General features: G+C 40.7%; 1 protein-coding gene across 15 annotated transcripts in view; it reads right to left on the reverse strand.

Moving 5' to 3' along the window:
- The window catches only part of AKAP13 (A-kinase anchoring protein 13), a 291101-nt gene that overhangs the window by 32811 nt on the left and 230568 nt on the right, over positions 1 to 27722 (reverse strand). For 13 of the 15 annotated variants that reach the window (XR_012127222.1, XM_073227249.1, XM_073227243.1 and 10 more), the window contains 5 exons: positions 24378 to 24417; positions 22821 to 22953; positions 16384 to 16555; positions 3104 to 3171; positions 901 to 967 (listed from right to left, as the gene is read on the reverse strand). Coding sequence is in view for 14 of the 15 variants with exons in the window: in XM_073227249.1 (XP_073083350.1) it covers positions 901 to 967; positions 3104 to 3171; positions 16384 to 16555; positions 22821 to 22953; positions 24378 to 24417 (480 nt within the window). In the remaining variant the exon portion in view is untranslated. The remainder of the gene's footprint in view (positions 1 to 900; positions 968 to 3103; positions 3172 to 16383; positions 16556 to 22820; positions 22954 to 24377; positions 24418 to 27722) is intronic. The other 2 variants (XM_073227241.1, XM_073227252.1) reach the window with 1 other exon arrangement.

Consider the following 27722-nt stretch of genomic DNA (forward strand, 5'->3'; position numbering starts at 1 on the left):
GAAGATGAGAATGATTACTGTATCATTTATGGGAGTCACTGAAAACAACTGAGATAACCACGTTTGAAGGAAGTGATTATTAAAATGTGGTATATTTTTATGAAAGAATACAATGCAGCAATCTGAAATAATGACGTACATATAATAACATGCATAGACCTCAAAATGAAATTGAGTGAAAAACAAAAAAGCAGAATGAGTAAGCCTAAGTGCTATCACCTGATTAAATTCAACACACAAAACTTAAGAGAATTTTCAGAGATATACATGTTTCAAGATATGGCAATTTAGAAAGATATACATTAAATATGCTACAGTGGATGCTAAGGAAGGGAAAGGAATGAGCTTGGGAATGGAGAACAAAAAGGGAAAAATAATGAGTAAAACCAAAGAGGAACCTTGCATGACTGGTGAAGACAGTCTGATGTGAAAGGGAGAGTGTGACTTATGCAATTTTGTGTACCACTTAAAGTCCTTGAGAAAAAAAATGAAAAATTTATGTAACTTCACAGTTTATACAGAAATTTAACAACTGAGATCTCATCTGAGTCATGCAACTGGGTAACTGTATAAAACTGTACGACTGGGTAACTGCATAAAAGCAAGTATAAATGTCAACTCACTGAAGAGGAATTCTGAAGTGCACAGGGGTCATCTGCTTAAACACGGGGCTAAGGGGCGGCCCTTTAAAGCTAACACACACACTATTCTAGAAACTTTCCAAGAAGGTTTGACAGTAGAGTGACGTGTTTTTGGTCAGCCAATCTGCAGCCTTCTCTTGGGTAGTACAGAACCGGTATTCAAATCTTGATTAAGAGTAACGAATGAGTGTTACAAAAGGAGGCTTAAGCCTTGAACCAGGCAGCCAGAGAGGAATTAGAGAGGGGCAGGGTCACTTACACTTGTTTCTCATGATGACTGTGGGCAGTGATGATGTGTCGTGCGCCTGAAGGCTCCCTCGGGGCTGCTGACAGAAAAAGAAAATAAAAGCATGAAGACCTCATTTACAATTTACCTTCTGTCCAGTTTCAAAGAGCCTAGAGCAGGCTCTGTGCTTTGCATATCGTGTCCCAGCCAGAGGCACCCACTGGCTCTCCTCTGAACCTGCGCTGTGATTCCACAGGGCTGTTTCTCCTGCCTGCCTGGAATGCTCGCTTCACCGTCACAGATATGACATTCCCCCATTTCAAGACCGTATGAGTAACAATCTCCTTGCCACAGGCATCCATTAGCTCCTGGCTTCTGCACGGCAGTGACTGGCACCCCCTCAGAGCCTGCGCACACCTCCCCAGAGTTTTCTCATTTATGGCCATTATCTACCTGTCCATCTTCCCCACTAGAAAGCTGGTTCCTGAAGAGTAGCATGTGCCTTTGGCATTTCTATTTCTTCAGTGCTAGCATTTATAAGGTACGAAAATAATTCTTAGGTTAAGTGAAAATTTTAGTTGACTTGTTGTAGCATGTAACAGAAACACTTTGTGTGAGAAATTGCAGATTGAAGCAATTAGTTTGAGATAAATAATTAATGAAAATAGGCTACTTCCATTTTAAAACAGAACTCCCCTTTTACATTATATGCTTCTATATGAGAGATGCCATATCTCTCCCACTATTTATCCTTCTTTAGAACCTAGAACATTCACAAAAGCCATTAAATCTATCAGAGGCCAGAAACTCAAATCCTCTGAGACAGAAACGTAGCAAAATATATGCAAGCTGGGGAGGTGCATTGGCAAGTGGCCATCTGGAACTTGGGTGCCCCGTCTCCAGGAGGAAGTAGCCACTCAGCTCCAGCTGACTGTCACTCACCAATATTTAAGGACCTAAAGCCAGATACCATTCCAGAAACTTAGGATCTATCAATAGATCAAATATTCCTGCCTTCAGACTGCTTGGCAAGATTGGTATTTATGTTCCAGTAGGAAAAAAGGTATAGACCGTAAAAACTAAATGTTACTAAATACAGACTCTGAGAAAGTGGTAAGTAATATGGAAAAAAACAAAACGTAAGGTGAGAACTGGGAATGCTGGGTAAGGCAAAACACCAGGGTGGTGAGATCTTCCAATTTCTCAGGAGAAATTAGAAATCCAAATTAATACGAAATATGATTTGCAAATAACTCCATTAACTAAAAACTTCATGAGCCAAATAGAATTTGTGCACAGGCTGAGTAAGATCTGGGGCACAGAAGTTTGTCATCTATACACTGTCCAGTGCTTCTCTAGGTGTTGTCCTCTGACTAGCAGGATCAGCATTATTTGGGAACTTACCAGAAATGCAAATTCCTGGGCCCTACCCCAGAATCTGAAACTTCAAGTGGGGTCCAGTAAGTTGTCTTTTAACAGCCCTCGAGGTAATTCTGATGCACACCCAAGCCTGAGGCCACTGAACTAGGTGACTGTTGGATTAGGAATGAAGCACACAGCTGCTAAGCATGTGTACAGACGTTAGCTGGAAAGTACTCTCTAGCAGGGAACATGAAGACACTTATGGGTGACCGGAACACTGAAAGGCACACAGGCTTTTGCCTGAAAGGTATGCCCCACAACCCACACTCTTTTTCCAAGGGCCACCTGAGAAGCAGTGCACATTCTTGTAACAGCACACATGCTCAGAGAAGGCACCACCACACAGCTGGCACTTCCTAGTCTCTGTCGTGAGATCAGACCACCCCTATGGCGCCTGTGGAGAAAAGTGCTGCCAGACAGGCTGTGCTACCTACTGTCATTCCCCAGCCCGTCGGCATGTCAAAGCCCGACTTCCACCTGCTGTCCTCCCAGTTCTGAGTGAGGAAGCCAAGTGGGCGAACGGCAGAAGAGGTCTGCAGGCAGTGTTAAGAAAGCCACTTCAACAGTAACACAGAGAGATGAAAGTCACAGAGAAATGTATTATTCAACATGGGAAAGTTCTGAAACCATTTTATTTTCCAAAAGCCACCCATTCCCAAGTGTGTTAATTAAGACGAGACTTCATCACTTTAGAGAAAAATTATTTTTGGTTATTTTGGTCTCAAAGTTGATATCAGATGATTACAACAGACGAAGCCCACAACCTCAACTCTCCCACCCGAGCTTTTTCTTGGCTTACCCAGAAACACCTTACCTTCATTTTGACCTTTGCACAGGAGGCCAGGCTTTCTCTACAGCCCTTGTGGACGAAGGCGCTGCAATCTGTAAAGGAAGGAAGCCCAAGATGACACCAGCAGAGCCCACAGACCCCGGACTCGGCTCTGCCGCGGCCACGGGAGCCCAGGCATTTTCCAAGTGAAGTCACTCGCGTCAGAAAAGGACTCTAACTGCAACTACAGATGGCGGTCCTCTTCCAGGAAGCTGGCATGTGATGTCATTGGGAGGAGGAGAAACAAGAGCAGATGTGACTTCTGATTAACAAAAACTGGAAGTCTGGAACTTCTCAGCAGGAAACTGAGACCAAAACTAAAAGTAAGAGCGTCTGCTGTCAATAAGTCTAAGTCACAAAGAAATACCTAAATTAAGTCCCATAACAGGGGCTGTGAAATTCGTATCACTGTCAAAAGAAGAACGTGAACCTGAGAACACACCTGCACGTGTCCTCCTCCGTTGATCTTAACCACCCCGAGCTTTGTGAAATCCACCCCAAGTCAAGGGCCACAGGTGAGCAGCCCCAAGAACCACCCCGGAGGCAGCCTGGGGGCCCCGACTCATGAGGCAGTGGGTGGTTTCCTGAAAGATGAAGCGAAGACCACAATTTGCCGAGCACACGGTTTCACCTCCACTTGTATTTCTCACTGCCTTGGCCCATGAGGGTCATCGTCAGCTCTCACTGCTGCTATGAATTTGTAAGACAACTACGCCGAGGCCAGAGGTGAAGCAGAAACACAAAAAACATCTGTCTGTAGGGATAACCAGAGACGAGCACCTCTCCAGGGAAAGGCTCCCTGAGAAAATCAACCAGACCCCAGTCACCAGGCAGCCATTCTATAGCTGTTGAAGAGGATACTTTCAAAGTAAATCCTGCTGGCCTACTCATGCAGGAGTTGTCAACTGTTAAGGTTGTCTGAGTGATCACTGGGGTAGAGCCCCGCCCTTCAGGGCGTGGTGAGGGAAGGACGGTAGCCCCAGCTGCAGGAACCTTGGCTGAAGCTATTGCCAGGCTTCAGCAGGCAGGCTAGCAGGAGCAACCCTACTTTTGTTCCTTTTTGTACTTTTGTCTACTTTTTGTGGCAATGGGTCTAGAAGTCCTGGGGTGTGCCTTTACTCTGGGCCTGCGCTCCAGGCTTATCAAGTTAACCTCTATCAAGTTAGCTTCCTATCTAGTTAACCTCTTCTAGCTCCACCCCATGTGGAAGTCACTGCCTGGTCTCTTTTCTGGTATTAACAAACTGAAAGAGACATCCAAGTTCATTTACCAATAGCAGCAGGAAGAGAGACTCTTCTGGGAAAGGACCAGGCAATCAGCAAGAGGAAAACGCCTGGGAGGTTCTCTCTGTTAAAACTCCTGTTGCTCCCCTGCTTAATTCTCCAGGAGACCTCAGGGAAGCGACACGGGTACTAAGCTCCTTGCCACTTCTGCCCCTGATCCTGACCATTGCTGTCTAAGTCATGGAGCTATTCTAGGAATCAGGAGTTAGAAAGAGGTTAAGTATTGCTGAATATTAATGCCAGGGTTTCTCAGCAACATCCCTTTCTGGGCACAAGGAAGCCTTTGCAGAAAGAGACTCCTGAGGAGAGACTCATTCTAATCTGTAAAAGGAAACATTTTGAGGTTTTTTTTCTTAAGAGCCGGAAACCACTGGCCTTCATTAATTTGTCTCTTTCTCTGCTACTTGAAAATAAGGATAACTTTTGATAAAAAGTCGTTGTTTTACTACTAGAGAAAAAAGTAAAATGACACGTAGAAATCCACGTGACTCCTGAGATGCCAGTGCCGTCATGCCCTTCCACACAGCATGGATGTTCCTCGCATCCCAGGCTCAAGACACCAGTGAGCCTCGGCTAAACACTTAAAGCTCCTCTGGCCAGTGGTCCTTCAGAAAGGGTCAAGAAGGTAAAGAGGCAACAGGTGGGCAGGACCACTTGCTTTTACCGATTTATATTAAACATTTTTGCCTCTCACTTCTCAAAAACTCTTAAAAGACTCTCCACTGTCTTCAGGGTAAAGCCCAAACTTCTTACTTGGCTTGCTCTGGGCCCATGTACCGCATACGTTCCCAGCACCTCGCCTTGTCCTGACATAGTGCTGGGCCCCAAGCCCACTGTTTCTCTTGACTGTGTCCCTTCCCCTGACTCTGCTCTATGGTCCTCCCTGGCTCCCAGGGAAGGACAGATGGTTCACCTCTGTGCCTCTGGTACTCCCTGCTTGCCGCCAGCAGGGTACTGGAAAGGTTACGTATAAAAAGTTACTGGAGGAGGTCTAACTTGGTTGGTGAATTTTTTTAAGTTTTATATCCCTAGTTCCAGGCCCACAGTAAGCTCTGGATGACTGAAGAAGGGAGAGAGGTGGGCAGGTGAGCTCCAAGCTGCTGGGTCTACAGCCAGAAGCTTAACAAGTAATTGAGACAAACTTCATATCCACTTCTAGTAAGAGAGAATGTCACTCCCCACAGCCGCACTGCGATCCTCACTCAGGGCATGGCACGTCTCCCCTCCCCTGCTCCGCGAATGCCTGGGGCCCTGAAGCTGCCCATCCCAGGAACTGGTCCTTATTACCTCAAGGCTCAGGAGCTCCCCTGCCCATCCTTTCTCTGACCTTCACAAATCCCGGCTGGGCTAGGCTTTCAAGTCCATCTGTTTTCACCCCATTCTCCACCCCCACTTTCCGCATCTTGGCTATTTATCTTTAGGCGAACTTCTTGTTCACTCCACTCCACTCAAAAAACGATGTATTTTAAAACATGGGCGATAAGCATCTGAGGAAAACTCATGAATCCACATCATGGACAAGGAAAACAATGCATTTGGAAATGAAATTAAACATAGCGCCACACACAATAACAGAATCTTAAAAAATGTTAAAAACTCCTCATGAAACAGTGAGAAAATGACAAAGCATCCAACAGAAAAACTGTACAAAGACTACAAACAGGTAATTCACAAAGAACACAAACGGGTGCTCAGCCACTCCAGAAACTAGAGAAATGCAAATTAAAACAACAAAGAAATATCATTTCATATCCAACCAGTTTGGCCCAAGTAAGGCTGCCAGTTCTAGGTACTGGTGAGGGTATCTCATTATCTACTGATGAGTCTAGAAACTGGTACCTCGCCTCTGGAGAGTTATTTGGCAACATCTAGTAAAGCTGAATATGTGCCCAGCTTGGGAATTAGCCTTTCCCTTCTTGGTAGACAGCCTGGTGATACACACAAGTGTGTAAGGATGTTCCCTGTAGCACTGTTTGTTAATAGATCTGATATATTCATAAAATGGAATACCACTTGTGAGTCAGAAGAGTTAGAAGTTAATGATCCAGATCTTAAGTTTTAACATTCTGGATTCCCCTAAATATAATGTTGAGGAGAATAAAGCAAACTGCAGAGTGAGATATACTGTATGGTACCATTTATGTAAACTAAAAACAGAACGGTATTGTTTCTGTATGAGATACAATTATAAAACATAGCCTACATATACACTGAATTCATGACAGTGTCTTTGGGAAAGAAAGAAGAGAAATGAGATTAAGCAGGGAAAGCTGGGGAATTCAGCTTTATAATGGATTACCTCAAAACTGAAAAATAATCTGAAGCAATATGATGAAACGCTACTATTTTTTCATTTTGCATGATGGCTACATAAGAGTGTGTTTGTTTTATATTCATGTACTACTTTGTATCAGTATTTTTTTTTAAATCCTAAACCCCCGTGTATCAAATTCTATATTCTTCAAAGTTCCTTGGATTTCCTTATAAACATTTCCTTATTCTTTATAAAAATCAATTGATTACACTTGTGATAAATTAACAACAATTTTCTGCTAGGGTTTCATCGCCTTCTATTCCAATTACGGAAGTACATGTTTCCTTTCTTCAGTGAAAATCCACCATATTTCAGGCCTCTGTTAGCAACAGAGGACACAGTGCGTTTGCCTGATCACCTGCCACCAGTTCTCCCCTACAGAGTTACCACCGAGCACACTGTGGGCAGAACGTGTTTCCAAGCTCACTCTTCCTGCCCCCTTCTTCCCCACCTGCTGCGTCACCTACGGAAGGCTCAGAGCGGCCACTGCTGAGGGAGTGGCATTGACACTGTCAAGCAGACCCCAGCTGTGTCTGAGTTCTCAGGCCAGTGAGATTTGAAAGACAACTCCAACTGATGAATCATAAAAGTAGAAAAAAATACTTCAAATGTGCTTCCAGTAAACATTTCCTACAAATTCACTTTTTTTAGTTAAATGAGACATGTCCCCAAGCCCACAACCCTATGAAACTTTAATATGCTCTATAACATGGTCACAAGTCTCAGTGCTAAAAGGCTCGCATGGATGACTGCATAACATATTCAAGTACCTACTTGAAAACACTCAACCTGTGACCAAGCCATCTCAGACTCAGTTCAGTGACAGTTTTAGTGGTGTTGGTGGGGGTGGGGGGTGGGGGTGATTTAGAAACTTTGGCCTCACTGACATTTGCCAAAGTCATGAGGTTTAAAACCTTATTCTGTGTTTTGGAAAATAGATAATTACCAAGAACACAAAAATCGAAGACAAATCTAATACATCTTCAAGCCCTTTGCCACAAACCATACTGTGTTGTTAGGGAGATCAAAGAATTACTTGGCCTTTTTATTTATTAAAAAAAAAAAAGATTCCTAATAGGAGTAAGTGATATGCTTTCATTTTTCAAGTTCTTCAAAGAGGTCTCGGCTCAGTGGCTTATGGGAACAGAGCCGACTCCTAATTAGATTGTTCTGAACTTAAAAGCAAACAGCCTAGTGTTCTTTTTTTGCTACAAGGAGGCATCAAACAGAAGCATCTGAAGGAAAACCCACATGGCTGGAAATTATCACCTACCTGCTGCATTTTTTTTTTTCTCCAAAACCTCTGCCACCAATCACCAAAGACCTTTGGTGAAAGAAAACATAAAATGCACCAGCAGAGAGATTAGCTTTAACAACATCAGCTTCACAGAAGGGTGAGTGGCCCTGCCAAACTGAACTGTGATTGTGGGTGGCACAAATACTCAGAGACTGCCTATGAAAGGGAGGCGCCCCTGTACGGCCAGAGCTCTGAAGTCCGCATCCTCTGACGCCTCGGTCTGCTGACCGTCATGAGGACTGTGCTGAAGAGCTCTGACCGTTCTGCCTGAGAGAGACACACCGGAGCAGCAAAGCTGACCTGCGGACAACTCCCTGATTCTTCTTAAGGATACAGGTTGAAGAGCTACCCCTAGGGATGGAAAGGTGCACTTTTTCCTATCATTTCACATAACCAAGAAAATTAAAACTAAACAAAACAACAGAAACAGGAAACATTAAATATGAACAATTCAAAATACATGATCCAAAATCCTTTCCATAGCATCTTGTTTAAAACCTTTGGGGACTGTGAGACATTGCCTGGTCAGGCCTGATAAGAGCTGAGGTACAAAAGGCATGTAAGATGTTCTTGGTCACTGGTGTGACAGCCACAGTACAACCCAAGAGGAAAGCCACAAACAAGAGCCACATCAGCTCGGCTGAAGTGCTTGTAACAGCGCTCAGAAGAGCCCTTGCAAACAAAAATGAAACAAAACCCAAGTGCTCTGCTTGAAGAACTGACTTGACCTTAAGTTCCTCTTTTAAACTTCCTTTTCCCTAAACAACAGACTTCTTTTCTCTTATCAATTATGGGTATTTTACTATCTCATATAAGCAGTGGACTCTAGATGCCAGAAAGCCGTCTATCTGGAAAGCTGCCTTTCTGGATAAAATCCGAAGTGAGACTCCAACCACCACACACATTCTAAGCTCTTAGGTTTCCTGCTTTGACTGCAGCTGGTCTACATGTTTATTTTTTTAATCAAGACAAACAACCTACCGCAGAAGTACTCAGAAGCAGCTAACACAGCAGAAAATAAGTCAACAAAAATCTCAATATCACTTTACATCTTTTTAAAGCAAACAAGAGAGAACCACAGGCAAGATCCAAAACCCCCAACATAACAGATCCCTTCCCCTGAAGGACTCCACCGAGCATCCCAAAGACCAAACCACTTGTGGTGGCTGAAAAGAACAGCTGATTACTCCAGGGAAGCTTTACATAAATGAAGAAGTAAGAACTGGAAAGACACTCCCCTCCTTTCCTCACTGAAGTTACCTAACCCTAAAATAAGAGTAGAATTTGGGCTGAGAAACAAAAAACCTGCAGGATAGCTCCTAAATTCAATTACTCTGAAGCAGTCCTGACAAGGGGCTTTGGTCTTTGCTCCCACGGTTTTGTTCCACTGCCCCCCACCGGAGCAGACTGTGAAGGAACCATGCAGGCTTTGCCCCTTGCTATTTCTAGAGGCTGTGATGATGACCAGCTCCATGCAAGTCCTCAATGGGGATGCGGCTTTTACCCATTACAGTGATTTCAGGCCGGTCCAGGTGGTATTCAAGAGATGTTCATTTGTTTCAAAGCATTCTATCCTGCTCAATCTCTTACTATCTGCATGTAGAAGAATCTATTAAAGTGACTAACATGTTTGGAAGACAGGCGTCAATCAGTATCGGCCATAATATGTACCATCATGGACTATGTGGCTGACCTTCCTAAACCACAAGTCAAAACTGAGCAGTGCTTGGAGTACGAGGCTCCAGGAGTCAGCAAAAAGGGCTGTGGAAAACCTAAAAGGGGAGTTAAGAGCACAAGGGATTTTCCTAGAGGTGAATGACTGGGAGGGATGCTACATTTCCTGAGATGCCTGGGAAGATCCTGAACATGAGGGAAGGGAGGGAAGGGAGAAAGGATTCTGAGTCCCCAAATTACTCATATTTTCCACTTCCTGCTAAGATAACAGATGGCGCTTCATACAAACATTTGTTGCACGCTCTTTTTCAGGAAGCTACCAGTTACTTCTGTTCCTTTGGGAAGATGACTACACACTGTTCCTCTGCTTTCAAGCCTTGAGATTTTCTCTCTTCTTTCTGTAAGTGGCAGGCTGCACATTGTCATCAAAACGTCTAACGCCGCCACGACATGCTGAACCTACCTCACGCTCCCTCTGGGGCCGCGTGCAGAGCTGCAGGAGAGGCAGGGAGCCCCTAAGTTTCTGAGATGGGGTAATATGCAAATTAAAAATCTATTTTTGAAAGTTAGGTGCATATTAGAGTAAGTCAGACCCTATCTGTTCCTTTTTGTTGTCACTTAACCTTAAACTTCAAAAACATTAACTCTTTCTCCTTGTTTTTGCTGAGCAGGTAGAACTAAGATAATTTATGACATTTTAGTTAGATCAAGCTATTATCATAAATCAAAGAACAGCTGGCAGAGTACATTATGATACTCACTCGCTCCCCCAGACTGACTCTCCAAACAGGAAAGACTCTAGTGATGACATACTGGACTCCATGAAATAATCTGCTTCCAGAAGAAACAGACTCCTTGGATGACAGTATTAAAATTTATAAGTTAAAGCAAAAAAGTCCCATCCTACTTATAAACACAGCATCAACCGAGTAGTAGCTAATCTGCCATTTTACTGAGTTTTCTACTTGTACAAAGTCTTCAATGAAATAAAATGTTATACTGTGTGCCATTGAATATATAAAATATTTACTATAGATTTTTGAGTTACAGTTTTAACATTTCCTTTTAAAGCTCATAAACAAGAACAAGGAAGCTATTTTGATGGATCCAAAGGGGAGAAATCAGAGGTACATATGAAACCTAGAATTCACTCCCGAATCTAATCATTCTGTATTGAGTTCTGCATACATAATATACGTAATAGAGAGAACATCTTCATTCACGCTGATATGTAGGTAGAAATATCAGCAGTTTTTAAAAACATGGTTTGCCTCACAATCACAACATCCTCTTCAATTATTCGATAGAAGGAAAAATACAGACAATAGGTAGGCTGATGCTAAAGTTAATACACTGATGTTAAAATGTAGTTATACTTATGATCATGTATATTTTTTATGCAGGTTTAAAAAATATCTATATATTGAAAAATCTGTAGAACTTCCAAAATACCAGTTCCACAAAACACATTCTGCAAAACACTGCACTATCCATTGAACTATTTAATTCCTACACAGCCATGCAGTTGAGAACTGAAGTCTGCAAGTCTCAACCTCCTACATTTAGTTTTTCCTAATCAGTCCAGACCTCACACAAGTCATGCTCAGTGGGTTGCTCTGGTATCCCTGGGCCACAGAGTTTCCCAGAGGCACCCTGGATGCCCCTCTCAAGAGGGATTCTAATTCTAGCACACACTATGCTGACAGCAGAAGTGGTTGAGCAGGTCTACGGTGCCCTAACTGTGCTTCACTAGGAGGGAGTCCAGCAAATGAGAATGTCTATCTTAGCTTAACAGGAAGAGGTATAAGGAAAACAAAAACGGGCTGAGGATGCCTGTGATTAAAAGAGGTGCATGTTCCTTTGTTACAGTGGCTATTTTTGCTGTCTCATGAATCAATCATACGCAGTTGTGGGTTTAATTCTGAGTCCTTACATCCTAATGCAGACTAAAGTTTAACATAGATAAAGGGGGTAAAATTCAACTATTTTAACCTAGAAATGATGTACATACAAAAATCAATGGCAATGCAAGACAAAACATATACTGACATAAATTAGACAACTTTTTCCAACCTGAATTTAATCTGAAAAGTTGTCTGGAGCTAGCCATGGAATAACCATAAACCAACAGTTCTTAAATCTACTGTCCTCTATGGCACAAAGAAAAAGATTCTTTGGGTCTTCAACAAAGATTTCACATCTCTTTTGTTCCTAAGCCTTCTGATTATATGTCACATCACAGTTCAGAACTGAGAGCTGGTAGAATCAACTATATTGCTTCTTATTCAAGCTGGTCTCTTTAAGAGCAAGTCTCTAAGTCTTTTGTCAAACTGATTGTTTTCCACTAATAATTTTGCTCTATTAAGTTCTTGAATCAAGTATCAAGATATTTTGCTATTTCATCAAAGACGAGCTGACAACCACAAAAACCTTTGAGATTATCAATAATCCAAGGTTTACATTTTGTTTTTACTCATACAAAGAAACAATACACTAAGTACAAACTTAAAAAATTCAAACAACACAAAAGCATAAAATAGAAGCTTAAGTCCCCTCCAGTCTCTCCTCTCCTAATCTCTGTTTAAATTGTCAAGAGCTTGATGTACATCTTTTAGATATTCTGGTACATTTACATCATCAATAACAGCTTACTTGTTTGTTTTCTGTAAGTGGGGAACCAGACAGTTTTATTTATTGCCTTTTCAACTTATCAAAATGTCGTGGAGATCCATTTGTGCGTGCAGATCTGCCCCATGGCTGGCGCCCCATGGTCTGTGGGCTGAGTCCAGCCCCTGCCCTTTGTAGAAAGGTTTACTGGAACACAGCCATGTCGTTAGGTCTGGTCCATGGCTGCTTTCGTGCTGCAGGGCAGAGTGGAGTAGTCACAGTGAAGACCACACAGCCCGCACAGCCTAGCAACAACTTTACAGAGAGAGTCTGCCTACTTATCTCTCCTGTACTTCTTAGTACTGGCTCAGTATTCCATCTAATGAATACACTACATCTTATGAATTGGATGCTCAGTTCCTCTTAATTTTTCCACATTATGAATAATGTTGTAATAAGTACCAAGGATCATACTTTGAGAACCCTTCTTTGAAGCCACTGTGTAAACAAGTGGAGAAAGGTGCCTCTAATTATTCCAAGCACTAAAAAGACACAATAATTACGTAATGTGATGGAGTTAACTAAATATCGCTACAATGGCAATCACATTACAATACATAAATGTATCAAATTAGCTTGCTGCACACCTTAAATGTATACAATGTTATACATTAAATACATTCAATTAAAAAAAAGAAAGGTGCCACACATATTGCTGCTCAATAACTATTTGCAGATGAACCACTTTTGAATGAATCCAACAGTAACTTGCAGAATTCAGGTAACTGATCTTTACTGAGTAACTAACTTCATTCAAGATAAGGAGTCAAGTGCATAATTACTGAAAGTGAATGTAAGGAATAACTCTAGTCCGCAGTCGTCATCCCCACTTCCTAGAACCTTCGCCCAGCTCCCCTTACTAAAGCACAGGGCAGAGCGGGGGCCACTTTCCTCCTTTAGGAGCCAAGATACATCACAACATTCCACTGACAGTGCAGATCACTGAAGTATTTGGAAAATCTCCACGAGGACCCTTCAAGGACTGTTTCCTGCAGTTTTATTCAATTATTTTTAAAACCTGCCCCTTATCAGTCTTGTCCCATTCTTTCATGAGGGATTCTAGTCGCTCTCATCTTTTAACAATTCTCAACATTTTCTCTTGCCTGTGCATTTGCTAACTCCTCCTCACGGTGGTTATTAATGCCCTACATGGTATCTACCTACTTTTACTGTAAGCTTAGCCTTAGATTATAGGGCTTATTTTCCTCCCACAGGAACCCCTAGACACCCTGCTCTGTCAAAATTTGTCTCAGCTGGGGCCCTCGGGGCTTCATCACTCCTAGATTGGGATTTTAAACCTACAGTGGATATCTTTACCTTGGAGATCCAGTCCATCTGGATGGTATAAATTTGGACTCCAGGTTCATATATGATACAGGATTCTCACTCAGGGCGACGGAAAGGGCAAGTTTCCTCACTGCTTTTGAAGAAACAGTGTGTAGGATTTTTCTAGGCCCTGCAGCATGGATGTTACTGTCTCTGACCTCCTGGTTGGACTCAGGAGTCTGAGTTCTAGCTCCCACTATGTGCCCTGAGGCCACAGATCATGTCCCCCAGCCGACAGGAATGCTCTTTATTGCTCTGATTGTAAGCTCCCTCAGGGATTTTCCTTTTTGAAGGCTCAGTGATGTATTCGTTTTTTAAAAAAAATGTATTTTACTGAACACTTTCATGTTTTATAGTGGAAAGCAGGTGTACAGTCTGCTTTCCTGATGAAGTTCCAATTTCATACTGCCTATCAAGAAAAAGGCTTCTCTCTGTTCTTCTCTGAGAACAGGCTCCCCAAACGGAGAGCAGGCACTTTGCAGGAGGGATGCACAAAATCGTTCTTTGGAATACAGGAGGAAAATTTTACAGCACTCATTGACATTGAAATATATAAAATATATAAAATAAAAATGGAGTTTATAGACTGATATTTTAATCAATCAGCCTTTAAGTTAGGCAGCTTTAAATATGACACTAGAGGTCTCTGCTGGGAAAGCGGGCCAAGGCCACCTAACAATGGCCCCGACCTCATATGCTTCCTTTCGGTGTGTTGTGATGGATGGAAATTTGTACATGCTCAATTAAGTGCACTTATGGATTGTATTGTTTCAAGTAAAACAAAATGAAAAAGAAACACAAATTCCTGCAAAGAAACTATGGATCTAAGATAATATTAAGACCAACAACTAACCAGCAAGCAAAAAAAAAAGGGCAAATATGACTTCTCGTATGCCTAGAATGAGCTCTTTATGAACACAGTATAGGACATGCATGTGATTATTATTACAGGTATATATCCCTGTATGAATAGGCTAACGTGTTTTAATGATTGATGAACACATTAAAAAAGTGCTGTGTGCCCTAGATTATCAAGTTAGTCCAGTTCTGAGAAGCTGACTGTGGCCAGCAGCTAAGAAACTAAATTGGAGACATTCCACTGGTGTCCTCGAACTGAGTCCAATCGAAGCCTGGGCTCCACAATAAAAAGGCTGGGTGGCAGATCCTATACAGTGACAGTCACTTGTTCCCTAGGGGTCACATAAAAGTTACTACTACACTGGAATAGTTCTCCATTTCCTGGTAAGTCATACATGGGGGACATAAATGTGCGGTATCTGCCTACGATGATGCATAAAGATTTATTAGATGGCCACTCCCAAGAGTTTTTTTTTTTTTTTTTAAAGAGGACAGTAAAAGAAATAGTAGGGCTGCAGGCAGCCTTCGGGGTATGAAATACCCATAAAAGTCACCTTAAGAGAAGATGCACGACAAAGCCAGTCTTTGAAAGGCACGAGAGCTGCAGCTCTGGGAAGCCGGCCTGCGCTGGCTGCGACTCTACTCTTTTCTCTTCAAGAAACTATGTGGAAGTTACTATTGTAGAAAGTTTGAGTCTGCGCAAATAAACTAAAAAAAATTCAAATTTCAGTAGGTTAACTATTTTTAGTAACAAATTACCTGGCCACTCCACACAGACGACTGAAAACAAGACAATGTCATGATGACACAGTCTGAGAAATGCTTCTTAGGGGCTGAATTAGTCACTATTTTGTCTGGATTGGTTACAGGTGTAACATGATGCTAATCACTTCAGTCTTCTGGGTGACTGGACTGGGCTGGGCCTGGGGCAGCTGGATCTCCAGAATGGCCACTTCTGACCCAAGCAGCCTCCCTGTGGTATGCAACACAATGTATGGCTACAAATATTACTTTTTACCTATGCAATGTCAAAGTTTTGTGATATAGCAAGGGTGTCTGCAAACCTATTTTTGAATGGCCCATGAGCTACAAATGGCATTCACATTTTTAAATGGTTGAAAAAAATTTTTAAGTCAACATTTCATGAACTAAGAAAATTATAAGAAATTCAGATTTCATTGTCCATTAAGTGCAGTCTTACTGGAACACAGCCATGCTCACTGGTTTGTGTACTGACTATGGCTGCTTTTGCACTACAACAGCAGAGGTAATAGTTGGGGCATAGACTGCACAGCCCACTAAGTCTAAGATATTTGCTATCTGGTCCTGGACAGAACAAGCCAGCCCACCTCTGTCTTAGAGTATCTTATGACAAACGGGAACCACGCTCCGTTAACGGGCCTGGCTCTAAGGCGGTTTTGACCAGGTCAGCAATGGGTGAGTCTGGAACACCTCTGCACACGAAGTACTCTCCCCTGGCAGTCACCATGGCGGGACGTTGTTAAGTGGCCAAAGCATACACTGAAGTGTCAGAATAAACAAACAAGCACCCGGGACCTGGCAAGGGACTGCCAGGCAGCTTCAGGTGTGAGGCTATGAGACTGTCTGATGCCAAGACAGACCCGTGGAACAGGCAGTGGCTTAGGTTCAAAAGCACAGAATATTTGAAATTGGGGCTGTCTGAAAAACCATGTAAGCTCTATGTTATAGACTGGAGTTTACATCTTCAACAACATTTAAGAGAAAAGTACAAAATGAGCTACTCCTCCACATAACTGAAGAACAGGTAAGGGGTAGGATGGACAGAACCTAGCTCCATCTGACACAAGCAGCCTGTCTCGCTTACTTGCACAGGTGTAAGCGTCCTTGGTGAATGGCTTCACACACTGGCTGCAGCTGATGGGACCCACAACTGGGATGGGACTGAAAGTGTGCCCGTTGACGGTCTTCTTGTCCTTCTCCTTCTCTTTCAAATCCTTCTCCTTCTCCTTAATTTTCTCTTTCTCTTTTTCCTTTTCCTGCCAAAGGAAAGAAACCAATGGTTAACTAAACAGTTGAAGGCCTTCGCTTCACCTGAGCACCCAAATGGCATACAGTGAACTGGCTGGTGAATGTTTTGGATAAAAGTTAGGAACGTTGTCCTACACAATTTTTTAAAATTAAGTTGTGAATATTCAACCTACGTTAGAAACACCATGGGAAGACTGGGCAGGCTAACTAGTCCTATTAGCGCCTCTAAAGCTTAGCTCTCAGCTGTGTTATTCACACAGACAGACACCGCGCCCAAGGACCAGCACTGGGAGGCTTCCGGAGCTGGAGGAGGAATCGGGGGTGGCCACGACTCCCTGAGGGAGCCGCAGCAGTGCACACAGGGCACAGGACAAAGGACGCAGTGGTTCTGGGATCAGCCTGAGTTAGAGGAGTTACTATTTCCTCACACCAATTACACGCACCTAAGTGAGGGCAAGTCTCTGATGTTTCCTCCCTTATCTCCCACATGTACATTTTCAGTTTTTACTCACTAGAATGTCAAGGTTCGTAGATATTAACTTTGGCCCAATTTTCATATTGGGAAGAAGAGGAATTTAAACCCTGAAAATGCATATAAATATTAACAGTGCTAGATCCTTAATAAAATATCTAAAGCAGTCAGGGACATTTCAGGTACACCCCTCCCACCCCCAGGAGGCCAGGACTGGAGGGTATAACTATGCTCTCCACAGTTTTTTCCCAGGGAATACAGTATTACTGTTGTACTCTAAAAAAAACTCCCAGAAAATGGGTACCTCAAATTAGTGATCAATGACAACACAATACTTTATGTTTTCAATCAATGCCTTCTACATACATTATTTCATCTGATTCAATAACTCTGAAGTGGGCCAGGTACACAATATGCTTCCCATTTTATAACTGACAAGACAAAGATAATAAAAAACAGCTAAAATTTTGAACAGTTATTATGTGTGAAACACCATAGTAAGTAATTCGCATGTATTTTCTCATAACATTGCAATGAAGTATTAGTTACTATCTCCATATAACACTTGAGATTGCAGCTTACAGATGTGTGATACTGTATTTGAGGCCACACACCAATAATTGCCCGAGCTGGAATTAAGATCCAGATCTTGCCAGCTCTAAAGCTTAGCTCTCCTTCACTACCCTCTGCCAAGGGCTGGAGAGGTCTGCTGACTCACAAAAGTCACACAGCAAATGATCAGAGGTCAAAATCAGAACCCAGGGCTTTTGCCTTCCTATGTGGTACCCATCCACTATACTGAAATAGTAATGTTTGCTAAGTCTACAGTTCATGCAAAGTCCTCGGTTAATACAATACATCTGATAAAAAAATCAAGGAGCCAAATTGCTACACTTCAGAACTATTAAAAAAATAACGAGAGGAAAGGAGAAAAACAAAGTGCTTCACTTTACAAAACAGGAAACTGCTCTGAGTGAAAATGACTAAACACTAAAATACGTAAAACTAACAAAAATGAACAGAAACTAAAGTTTTTTCAAATAATTTCTTTCTTTTAACTAAACTTTGCTGAAGGCTCCTCCATGCATAAACGTTGGACTGAAAAGCACTGACTCTGCTCCAGAAAGCTGAGGTGCACGCTTACAGTTAAAAGATCTATGGCAACGAAATTCTCTCAAGCCTTTCAACGCTCTTCAAACCTGGATAAATAACAACATCCGCATCCTTTGCAGCAATCCACACTAGTTCTTCCAAGAATAAAAGTGAACCATAAATGCCACTGTCTCTTTCTGTGTTTGTCAGAATTCAGTGCTTTAAAGAAGTCAGGCTCTTACCTCCCCATGCTTTGGTCCTATGAACCTCACGGTTATGAGGGGTACTTCATGAAAGCAACCCCATTTTACTGACATGACTCGAGCCCCATGCCAGGAAATGTGCTCTTGCAGAAAGATGGGCTCATGCCGGCAGGGCAGAGCTCAGCACCTTCAAGTTGCCATTAGAGAAACCGTAAGAGGAAGCCAGGGGCTGGTAGCGAAGGGGAAGGAGGGAGGGCAGAGGCTGCTGGTTTCCTTAAGACAAGCTTAACTATTTGAATGCTGCCAGGAAAGCCAACCATTGTAGTTACAAAGGACACAGGAAATGAAATGAAACTAATTCTCCAAAATACAATGTGTGTGGACAGTGTTTAAGTAGCAAGATGGGAACTCTGGCGAGGATTGAAGCCAATTTTTTAACTCCAGAAGTTAAGGAACACATCTTACCTATTTAAAAAGACTCCTCATTTTATAAAAAACAGTAAGTTTCCTAAAGAAAACTTAAGTAAAGTCACCTGTGGTAAAGAGGTGATCAGTTGTTTTCTGAAATCTGACTTTTTTTTTTTTTTTGCATGTTTAACAACTGCCAAAATGCTTTAACTGCATGTGGGGAAATAGAAGCCAACGGCATTTAAAGGCAAGGGTGCAAGAAACAACTACATGATATTATAAAGGAAAATGACTTGTCACTTTCCTAAACCTACCATTTTAGACAAGCAATTCAATTTTAAAAAAATCAGAGAGCCTCTGGACAACTGCAGAACATGATTAGGCAGCTGTCACATTGCAGATCTTTAATCAAAGAAGGAATGAGAGACAGAACTCTGTTTAACGTTGACTTAAGCCTTAGCACGCTGACACTACTTGAGTAGGCACCTGTGCAAGGCTGTGGGCTGGGTTCTTTTTTGCACAGACCACAGGAACTAGGAGTTGGGGCTGACTGTCTTGTTATAAAGCTGCACAGCACAGCAGCCAGCTGTGCAGGAACTTAACCCTTGCATCCCATGCCTACCTCAAGTCAGATGAAGGTGTCTACAACATTCCTAACCACATCCTAGTTGTCTGCAAAGAGGAAAGCTTAGGTGAAAGAAAATGAGTGTGACAGGACAGGTGAAAGCAGGTCACTCCACTCTCTGTAAGCGGGAACGTTATGCTATTAGTGTGCAAGTATTCTGAAGCAAGCAAACTTAGCAGGAAACAGCGCTATCTTTTGAAGACACTGAAGGACAAAAGCAGAAACTGCCCATCTTCCTGTTACACTTCCTGTTTAGGCTCTCCCCCTTTCAAAAAACATTCAATGTATTTATCTAATGACTTATGTCAGTTATTGATAATTCTTAAAAAGAAGTGAAAATATCAATACTTAGTTTCTCAAATCTCACACACACACTCACATGTAATGCAGTGAGTGCTACAGGCAAAACCTATTACGAAGAAATGCCAACAATTTGCCACCTAGTGGCTGACTTCCGGCTCCCTGGAATATTAAGAATTGCTTCTTATTGCATAAGTAAATTAACATAACAATTAACATACTGATTAAAATATATCTATATTAATAACTATAAACTATTTTATATGCATATAAATATGCTTAATGGTAATGAAAGTAGGAATTTCCAAACCATTCTTAAAGACTTTACTAAGAACTACAGGTGGCAATTTAATACAATCTTCAATAAATGCTTACATTTTTCCTTTAAAAGGAGTAGGAATGGTTATGTTGTACAACAGATTGATAAAAGTAAGTTAGATGATCTCTAATAGCATCTCTTTTAAAAATAACTTAAAAGAAAATGTATCATTTTCATAAAAAAACTAGTGCTAACATCTAGAGTATCACTTTCAATTTCTTAACATTATAGAGAAGTAACATTATTAAATAATAAGAAAAACAGTAGAGTTAGCACCATCACACTAAGAGAACTCATTTAGTTTTGCTATTGGCTAGAGAATTAAACATTTCTGCTCGGTAAAGCTCTACTGTGGGTATGCTGGCTTTCTGCACAGAGACAGTATTTAATGTAACATCACAAAATGATTTGCTTCACTATTTCCCATTTCTTACTATCTTTTGGTACATTGACAAAAGCTGAATTATTCCACACGGAAGGTGACTCTTAAACTTCTTAGTATATTTGTCGTGGGATGACAGCCTTTGCTCTGACACAAATTACCTTCAAAACACCTGGTAATGTGACATGGAGTGTAATCCGGGATTACAGATTTGTAATTTGTTGAGTTTCCATCGCTGGAGATGGCACAAGCCCCCAAAGACCAAACACTGAAGCCAAGCATGAAAGAGGAACGAGTCTCATTGCAAAAGAGTCTTGTCATTTGACAAAGTAGATGAACAGACACGAGAGGTCACCTGATAACTCTTCTGCCAGCGATGACAGCCTCTGCTCTGACACAAAATACCTTTTCTTCTGCCCTTTCTCTTCATTCAACTACTAACAAACTCCAGTCCTTTGAGATTATTTTATAGACGTTCAAAAGAAAAATACACTGCTTAGTAGCAGGTTTTGTTTAGGAGTGTGAGCAAGACATGAAGAGTACTACTCAGTGAAGTGGGACCACAGGAGGTTCTGCCCTAACACCCAGCTCTGTGACCTGAAGCACACAGCTCTGTGCTTCAGTCTGTAAAGTAAGGGGGGCTGGGATACAGTTTTTTAAAGGTCAGGTTCCAGTTTCTAAATTTAGCCTTCCCTTGTTTTGTTCCTGTCTCTCTTACTTCATCAATACTAGCAGTGAAGCATTCACTGCTCTGCCCTGAAGGTCGATGTCACTGGGAAATCTCCACTTACTTACCAGTCTTCCAATGAAAAGTTTGTCTAATGAAAAGATTCCACAGTTCAAAAACAAAATAACAAACAAAACTTTTTGAAATTGTCCAAACAGGTTATGAAACTTTTCAAGGTAAAGCCTGGAGCTTCCATTCTCTTAGATGCTGTCAGCAGCTAGCAGAGCGCTGAGACAACAGGAGTCACTCAGTAATACGCGGCTAATTTATACTGATCTGTTGAAGGAGATCTTCTCTTGAGGCCAACCAGTACCTAAGCCAGCAGCCAATATTTTAGAATTCTGAAAAGCACTCTGCCTCTTTCACCTTAACTTTTTTGAATTCTAATAACACACGGCTAAGTATGAATACTTAAATCTGATTATTCTAGAAATAATTTGCTAGACTCTGAACTTTTTCCTGATTGCTTGCTTTTTGTACGTTCTGCACTTGGGTAGGAGAAATGAAGAGAAAACACAATTCTGGTGGTAGGTTTGTGGAAAAATTCCTTTGAGTGATGATCTAATCTAGTATTTGTTAAAGGAAAAAGATTTTATTTGTAAAACTTGGTAAAATACGCTGGCTCCATTTCTACCAGCTCACTTAACTGAGGACCTACGGAGCCCGCACTGAGCGGGAGGAGGTGGGAGTGGAGGGAGGTGCACTTTTACAACAACATTCTGAGTTTAGTGCTTGTGTATTCCCTCACTTCTAAGTCAGTATGTATGTCTATGCCACACACATGTGTATACAGACCGTGACTCCTGGGCAAGGGCACCTTAACTAATTTCGAGTTTTTTTCCACTTATTTCTTTATTTTGTTGGGGGGGTGTGTGTGTGAAGTGATTGGACTATAGGGAAAATGGGAACCAGAAAATTTCTCCCCACCAATTTGCAAGTAAATCAGTTTTGGTTTAGCACTGAGAAGCAGCATTAGAAGGTAAACTCCTTTTCTTTCTCTCGCTGTCTTTAAATTATGTTAAAAAAATCTGAAGAGTGGTTATCTCTCTATGGGGTTATTACAAGTGATTTTTATTTCCTTATTTTTATACTTTGAATTTTCCTATAATGAGCATGAAAAAAATAAGTAGACCAAAAAAGTTTAAATGTTTTGACTTAACCTTTATAAGCACTAAAGAAGATACACTGCAACATACTCCTAGTTAGGAAGAGATCTAAGAATATGTAGTTGTCTTAAAAGTTCTTGTAATTTGCTGTGGGACAATCTTTCTAACCTCTAACCCAAATGTAAACATTTTTGTCTCTGATCTTGGCATAAAATCCTTCTGCACTCTAAACCTCCCTTACTGGCTGACGAAGCACTGTGGTTGAGAGCGTGGGGTCTGTAGCCAGAGATCTGGATGCCGGCCTCTGTTCCACATTAGGGGCACATCCCACGATAAGCTATCTCACTCTTAGGAAAGGGAGATAATACCTACCTTGAGGGGCTAACAAAAGGATTCCATAAGATAACGTATAGAAAGCTCTAGGCTCATGGGAACAACTGAATTACCGGTGTCATCTTTTGTTGCTACTCTTCTTGCTGTTAATTTTTTTCAAACATTAGGCTATTTCAGGGACTGTTTCTGAATTTATTTCCATATACCCCCATCATTTAATTCGTTTTGGGTGTGTGCAAGGCTGAGAAAGGAGCAGACTGCTGACCAACCGAGGAGGTCACGCGAGGAATGCCGCCTGGTACTTACCCTGCTCTTCTTACTGCTGGACATTTTATTCTTGATGTAGCTGAACGTACGACTGACTTTGGTTCCACTTTTCCCTTCAAAATCTTTCTTGGATGGGCTTTGTGGAAGGAAATTATAGTTCTCTTCTGTTATACTAGATAAAAACAACAAGATTGAGTTTTAAAAGACTACAGAATTTTTAAAATTAAAACATTAAAGATTAAAGGTTAAAAATGAACTATCACACAATAATATCCAAGAATAGAACACACCACGATGCTTATGCTCTGTGGCCAAAACCTGGCTATGTTTTCTCATATCAGTCATTAATGCTTTAGTGATGGATTTTCAGTGATTTGATGTTAAATAGAGCCTGTCAATATTAATTATTTTACCTGAAATTTCATAACCTAAAATAGCACTCAATTTATAAACATTTTTGCATGAAAAAAAAACAGTAAATATGATGGAAATGATGGGCTTGTTAATAAAGCTTGCAAAGCAGGGAATTTTTATGAAGAACTGAGGCAGAGAGTGGAAATATCCATGGTAGGAGTTTCACACAGATCCAGATGTAGTAACTACTTCTTTAGGAACGCTTCATGGACATGTTTGGACCTTAGGAAATTCACAGTGATTGATTTCCTGAAAGAATGCTGGGCACCGATATACATAATCCATTATGCAGAAAAGTAATCTATTTAAACTACTTTTCTTACATGTTCTGGAATAGTTATTTTAGAGTTTTTTCATAGTAAAGTAGTATATTCTTAAAGGGCCTCTGTGAGAGAGCAGACAGAAGCAGAACCTGAAGAGGTTCTCTTCAATAGCGAAAGTCTGCTTACAAAATGCAGCAGTCAGTTACTAAGGTAAAGGGGAAATGGTGTGAAAACCACTGCTCTAGGAAGGACAAGGAACAAATAAAATATGACAGAAGTACAAAGAGAAGCATTCATATTGAGAATTCTGGATCACTGAGTCACAACTGATGACTTTGTGAAAAGGAGAGCCACCTAAAAAAACTATGCAACAATCAGAACAACAATTATGCTTAAATTAGACTATTCAATCTCATAACCATGACAAGCAGAATACAGAAGTAAACCATGGGTCAAAAGAGACCTCTTTTGCCTGCTGCTGCTGTCAAGCAAGGAACCAGTTCCCTTACTTGGACAGAGGTGTGTACCACACCCATGCACACAGAAGAAAAGCATGAACACATGCACACACACATTATGAAACAAATGTCGTGAGACTTAGGGATCAGAAAACCCCATAAGCAGAGAGTACAAAATTCATAAAGTAAAAAGTAAGTGTTTCCCTCCTGTGAATAAATGCAAACAATCACCTTTATCAGAATAGTGTAAAGAATAAAAGTGGAAAACTATTGAAAATTATTGAAAAAGGATCAACCTTCATTACAAACCACTTCTAACCACTGTTCCATATTTATCACTCAAGGAAGTAAGAATCCAATGAGCTCGATTGACTTTCTTTACTCAGTTAAATGTCATAGGACATTTTGCATTTGCTTCATTTCACCTTGGGAAAAACAGTAACAAAATAAATGTATGGTACCTCTCAGTCAGATTGGCACTGGTGTGGAAAGGCCTTGAATCTAGAAAACAAAAATGACAGATAAAAAGTTATAGCCAAAGGACTGTACCAGATGACAGACAAGACGTTTAAAATGTTTATAAAGACACAGATAAATCAGAAATAGCATTTACAAGCCAGTGCATCATGCCCTTTCTCCTAAGAGTTTGGAAGAAGGAAAAATTAAACTTGAAATCCTCAAATTAGAACTGGAAATAGGCAATAGGGAGCAAATTTCCCATGGAAAAAAAAATTAATCCAGGATTCAAGTAATTGAACAACCCTTAAATCAACATTTTTATCTAATGTTCAAATACACATGAATTACTTAATTTCTGCTCTGAAAATGCTCGGTTTCTACAGGCCATCTTTCTGGGATGATGTCACAGGAAGAATATAAAATAGGAAATGAAATATCCCACTCTATGTGCTCTTAATTTTGCTTTCATGTAGTTCTGTACTAAAAATCTAGCTAATGCATATCTGATATTTTCTTGAGTGTTACTGGAAATGGATTAGTGAATAGGAAAGAGCACCAGAGCTGGCTTATAAGGTCTTGGCCCCGGTCACTAATTTGAGGTGCGATCTCTGGATTTCATTTCCTCATCTGTGAAATGAGGGAGAATGAACAGATGTTAAGTTCTTGCCAGGTTCACATTGATAAATGTAGGGCAGGTGCATTCCTCCTTCAATACTATCAGCCCATTAACTGGAGCAGGTCATTAAAACTAAGGCTGAATCCGACAGCAGGGCAATAAAGGAGAACAAACAGAAGGAACACTACTATTACTTTATCGATGACATGTTAATGAAGCTCTAGCTAGTTTAGGACTTAGATAAGAGGGAAGTCTCGATCATACAATGATTAATGGTTTCCAGTTTTTTTGGAGATCAGATAGAGAAATACTTTCTGCATATGATTCCAGGTAGACAAAGTCTGCTCAGTGTAACTATTATTAAAATGGGACAAAATACACCCTTTCTCCCTGAGGTTGGTTTCTAGGTCACTGGGATTACTATGAATAAAACTTTAATCTGATAGAGATTTGAAGGTGTTCTGCTGCCAGGTCACCAGCATCTGAAACTCTCAACCACACAAACTCTTCCATATTCTGAATGTAAATGTCAAATTGTAGTTATTAGTAAGTAAATAGTCAACAGATGGGAATAATGCATAGGAAACTTAAAAACAAATTCTGAGTCTTCCAAGATTGCTTTCTGTAGCTACTCCGTTTACCTATTTGGTTGGGGTTCTTTTTCTATTTCAGCTTATACTGCATGGTAGGTAGTAGCTGCCGAGTGAGAGAAAAATGAGCAGAGCGAGAATAAGATCTGGGATCTGCCCCCAGTTCTGCATGATCCAGGTTTGAAATCATCAGCATTTTAATCTTAGGATGCCTTAATTTACTTAAAACAAAAAACCAAAAGTGGTTTAGAGCAGTGGCTTCAAAACTTTCTACCCAGAAGCCTTGAATGATACAAGCAGTATTAATCCCTCTAAGGTTGCCAAGATTCTGTTGTATACGTCAGCAGTTGCCGAAGTCACCACCCCAGTGATATGAATGAAGTGGAAGCGAAATCCCTAATGAAGAAAAATACCAACGAGCACAGAGCTGGCCATGAATAAGCTCCCAGTAGATTGGTGTCAAATAAATTTCTGACCAAATGTGTATGGTGGTTGAACACTGGGAGGATCTATGACTCTGATAAGGAGTTCCAACTTTTTCACTGCTGAGAAAACTTTAATTCATTTTCTGTGACCTCTTAGAGATGGTCCTGAAAACAGCGATTAAGCCACCAATGCCTTTGAAATCAATGCCTCTGAAATTCCTCAAGTGCCATTAAGCTTTCAGAACATCTAAGAATATTAAATAATCAATGTTATGTCCATGATACAATCACAGATAAAAGCAAAGCAATCTGTTACTGAAGTCAGCCTGTGAAGGATTATTGCATTATGTAAATAGCACAATTCAACTAGACTTTTCTTTAAAGGCATGAAACAGCCTGCAGACCTAACAACAACATCCCAGTGTTAGAGCCACTGGAAGGAGACAGTCAGTATTTTTCAGCTGGAAGGACACAGTCAACATTTTTCAAAGTGTGTTCTCCTTGGGGACACTATTGTCATGAGATGTTATTCAGTCATGCACATTGTGGTTATCTAGTTAATAAGTTTGGGAAACACAGCATATGAACACTGCCTTGGAAATTCAATGTACACATTAGCATTTGAAACCTGGTTAACCTCAAGTTTCCTAAATTTCTTTGGCCATGAACTAACCCCTTCTTTTTCTTCCTCTCTTTCTCCCCACATAATTCTGTTATTTCTGAGTTTAAGGAACACATTTTGAAGAATGCTGGGTACTTGATTCAAAGGTTTCTTCCACCTTCTATACTTGTACGATTCCATCATGATGGATTAACTAAGTAACGGGGCTATTACAATTTTATACTAGTGGTAGAAGAAATACTACTGGAAGTTCACTTGCCACACTGACCTGGCTTTTGCCCAGTGTATTACTAATACTTCAAGATGAAACCAGCTTTGAGAGTGTCTGATCTCTCAAACTTCTTAAGTGGATTTTTACACCTTCTGTCCTGCTACAACTTGTATAAAGTAAGTATCTTATTGTGTACCTATTTATCAACATCTTTTAACTGTGAAAGTAATGAACATAAAAACCTTCATTTAAACAAAATTAAACTTTGTGTTATTGTCTATAAGGCACTTTCAGGAACAATGCAAAAATGTCATCCTGAGCTTATACTGCTTAAATATTCAATTTTAATATTTAAATAAAAATAACTAGATTCTTACATACTGCTGAAGATAAGAGTCAGCAAGTGATAGGGAATCAGAGAACTCAATTATGTGGATATTGTCACTGCCTGGGACTCATATTAGTTAAATGAAATGAGAATTCATTATTTAAGTATTATTAGAAATGATTTTTCTACTAAAAATACCAATCCTGGAATATTCTAGAAGTCTTATACAATTGAAAACAGTGACTTTTGTGAAAGGGGGGATTCATTTCCCTTCCAGGTTTCCTAAAACTGATAGCTCATGAAATTTTTAAACTAGGTATTATCATGCAAGGACGTATTTATCTGAAACCTACTTTGTAGTGAAAAGATTGAAAACCAGAATGTTCCAAAGGAGGGAAACAGGACAGAAATAGATATGTGGCTCTCACCCCTAATCCATGGGGATCTAATCTCAAAGGAAAGTTTTTTTTTTTAAAGAAGTGGTATGAAAGGTGAAAAGGAAAAAGATTAACATTAGCTTTTAAATAGCACAGATGGACATCTAGAGATCTGTCC

This window comes from Manis javanica, chromosome 18 (genome assembly GCF_040802235.1).
Source record: "Manis javanica isolate MJ-LG chromosome 18, MJ_LKY, whole genome shotgun sequence".
NCBI classification, from domain to species: Eukaryota; Metazoa; Chordata; class Mammalia; order Pholidota; family Manidae; genus Manis; species Manis javanica.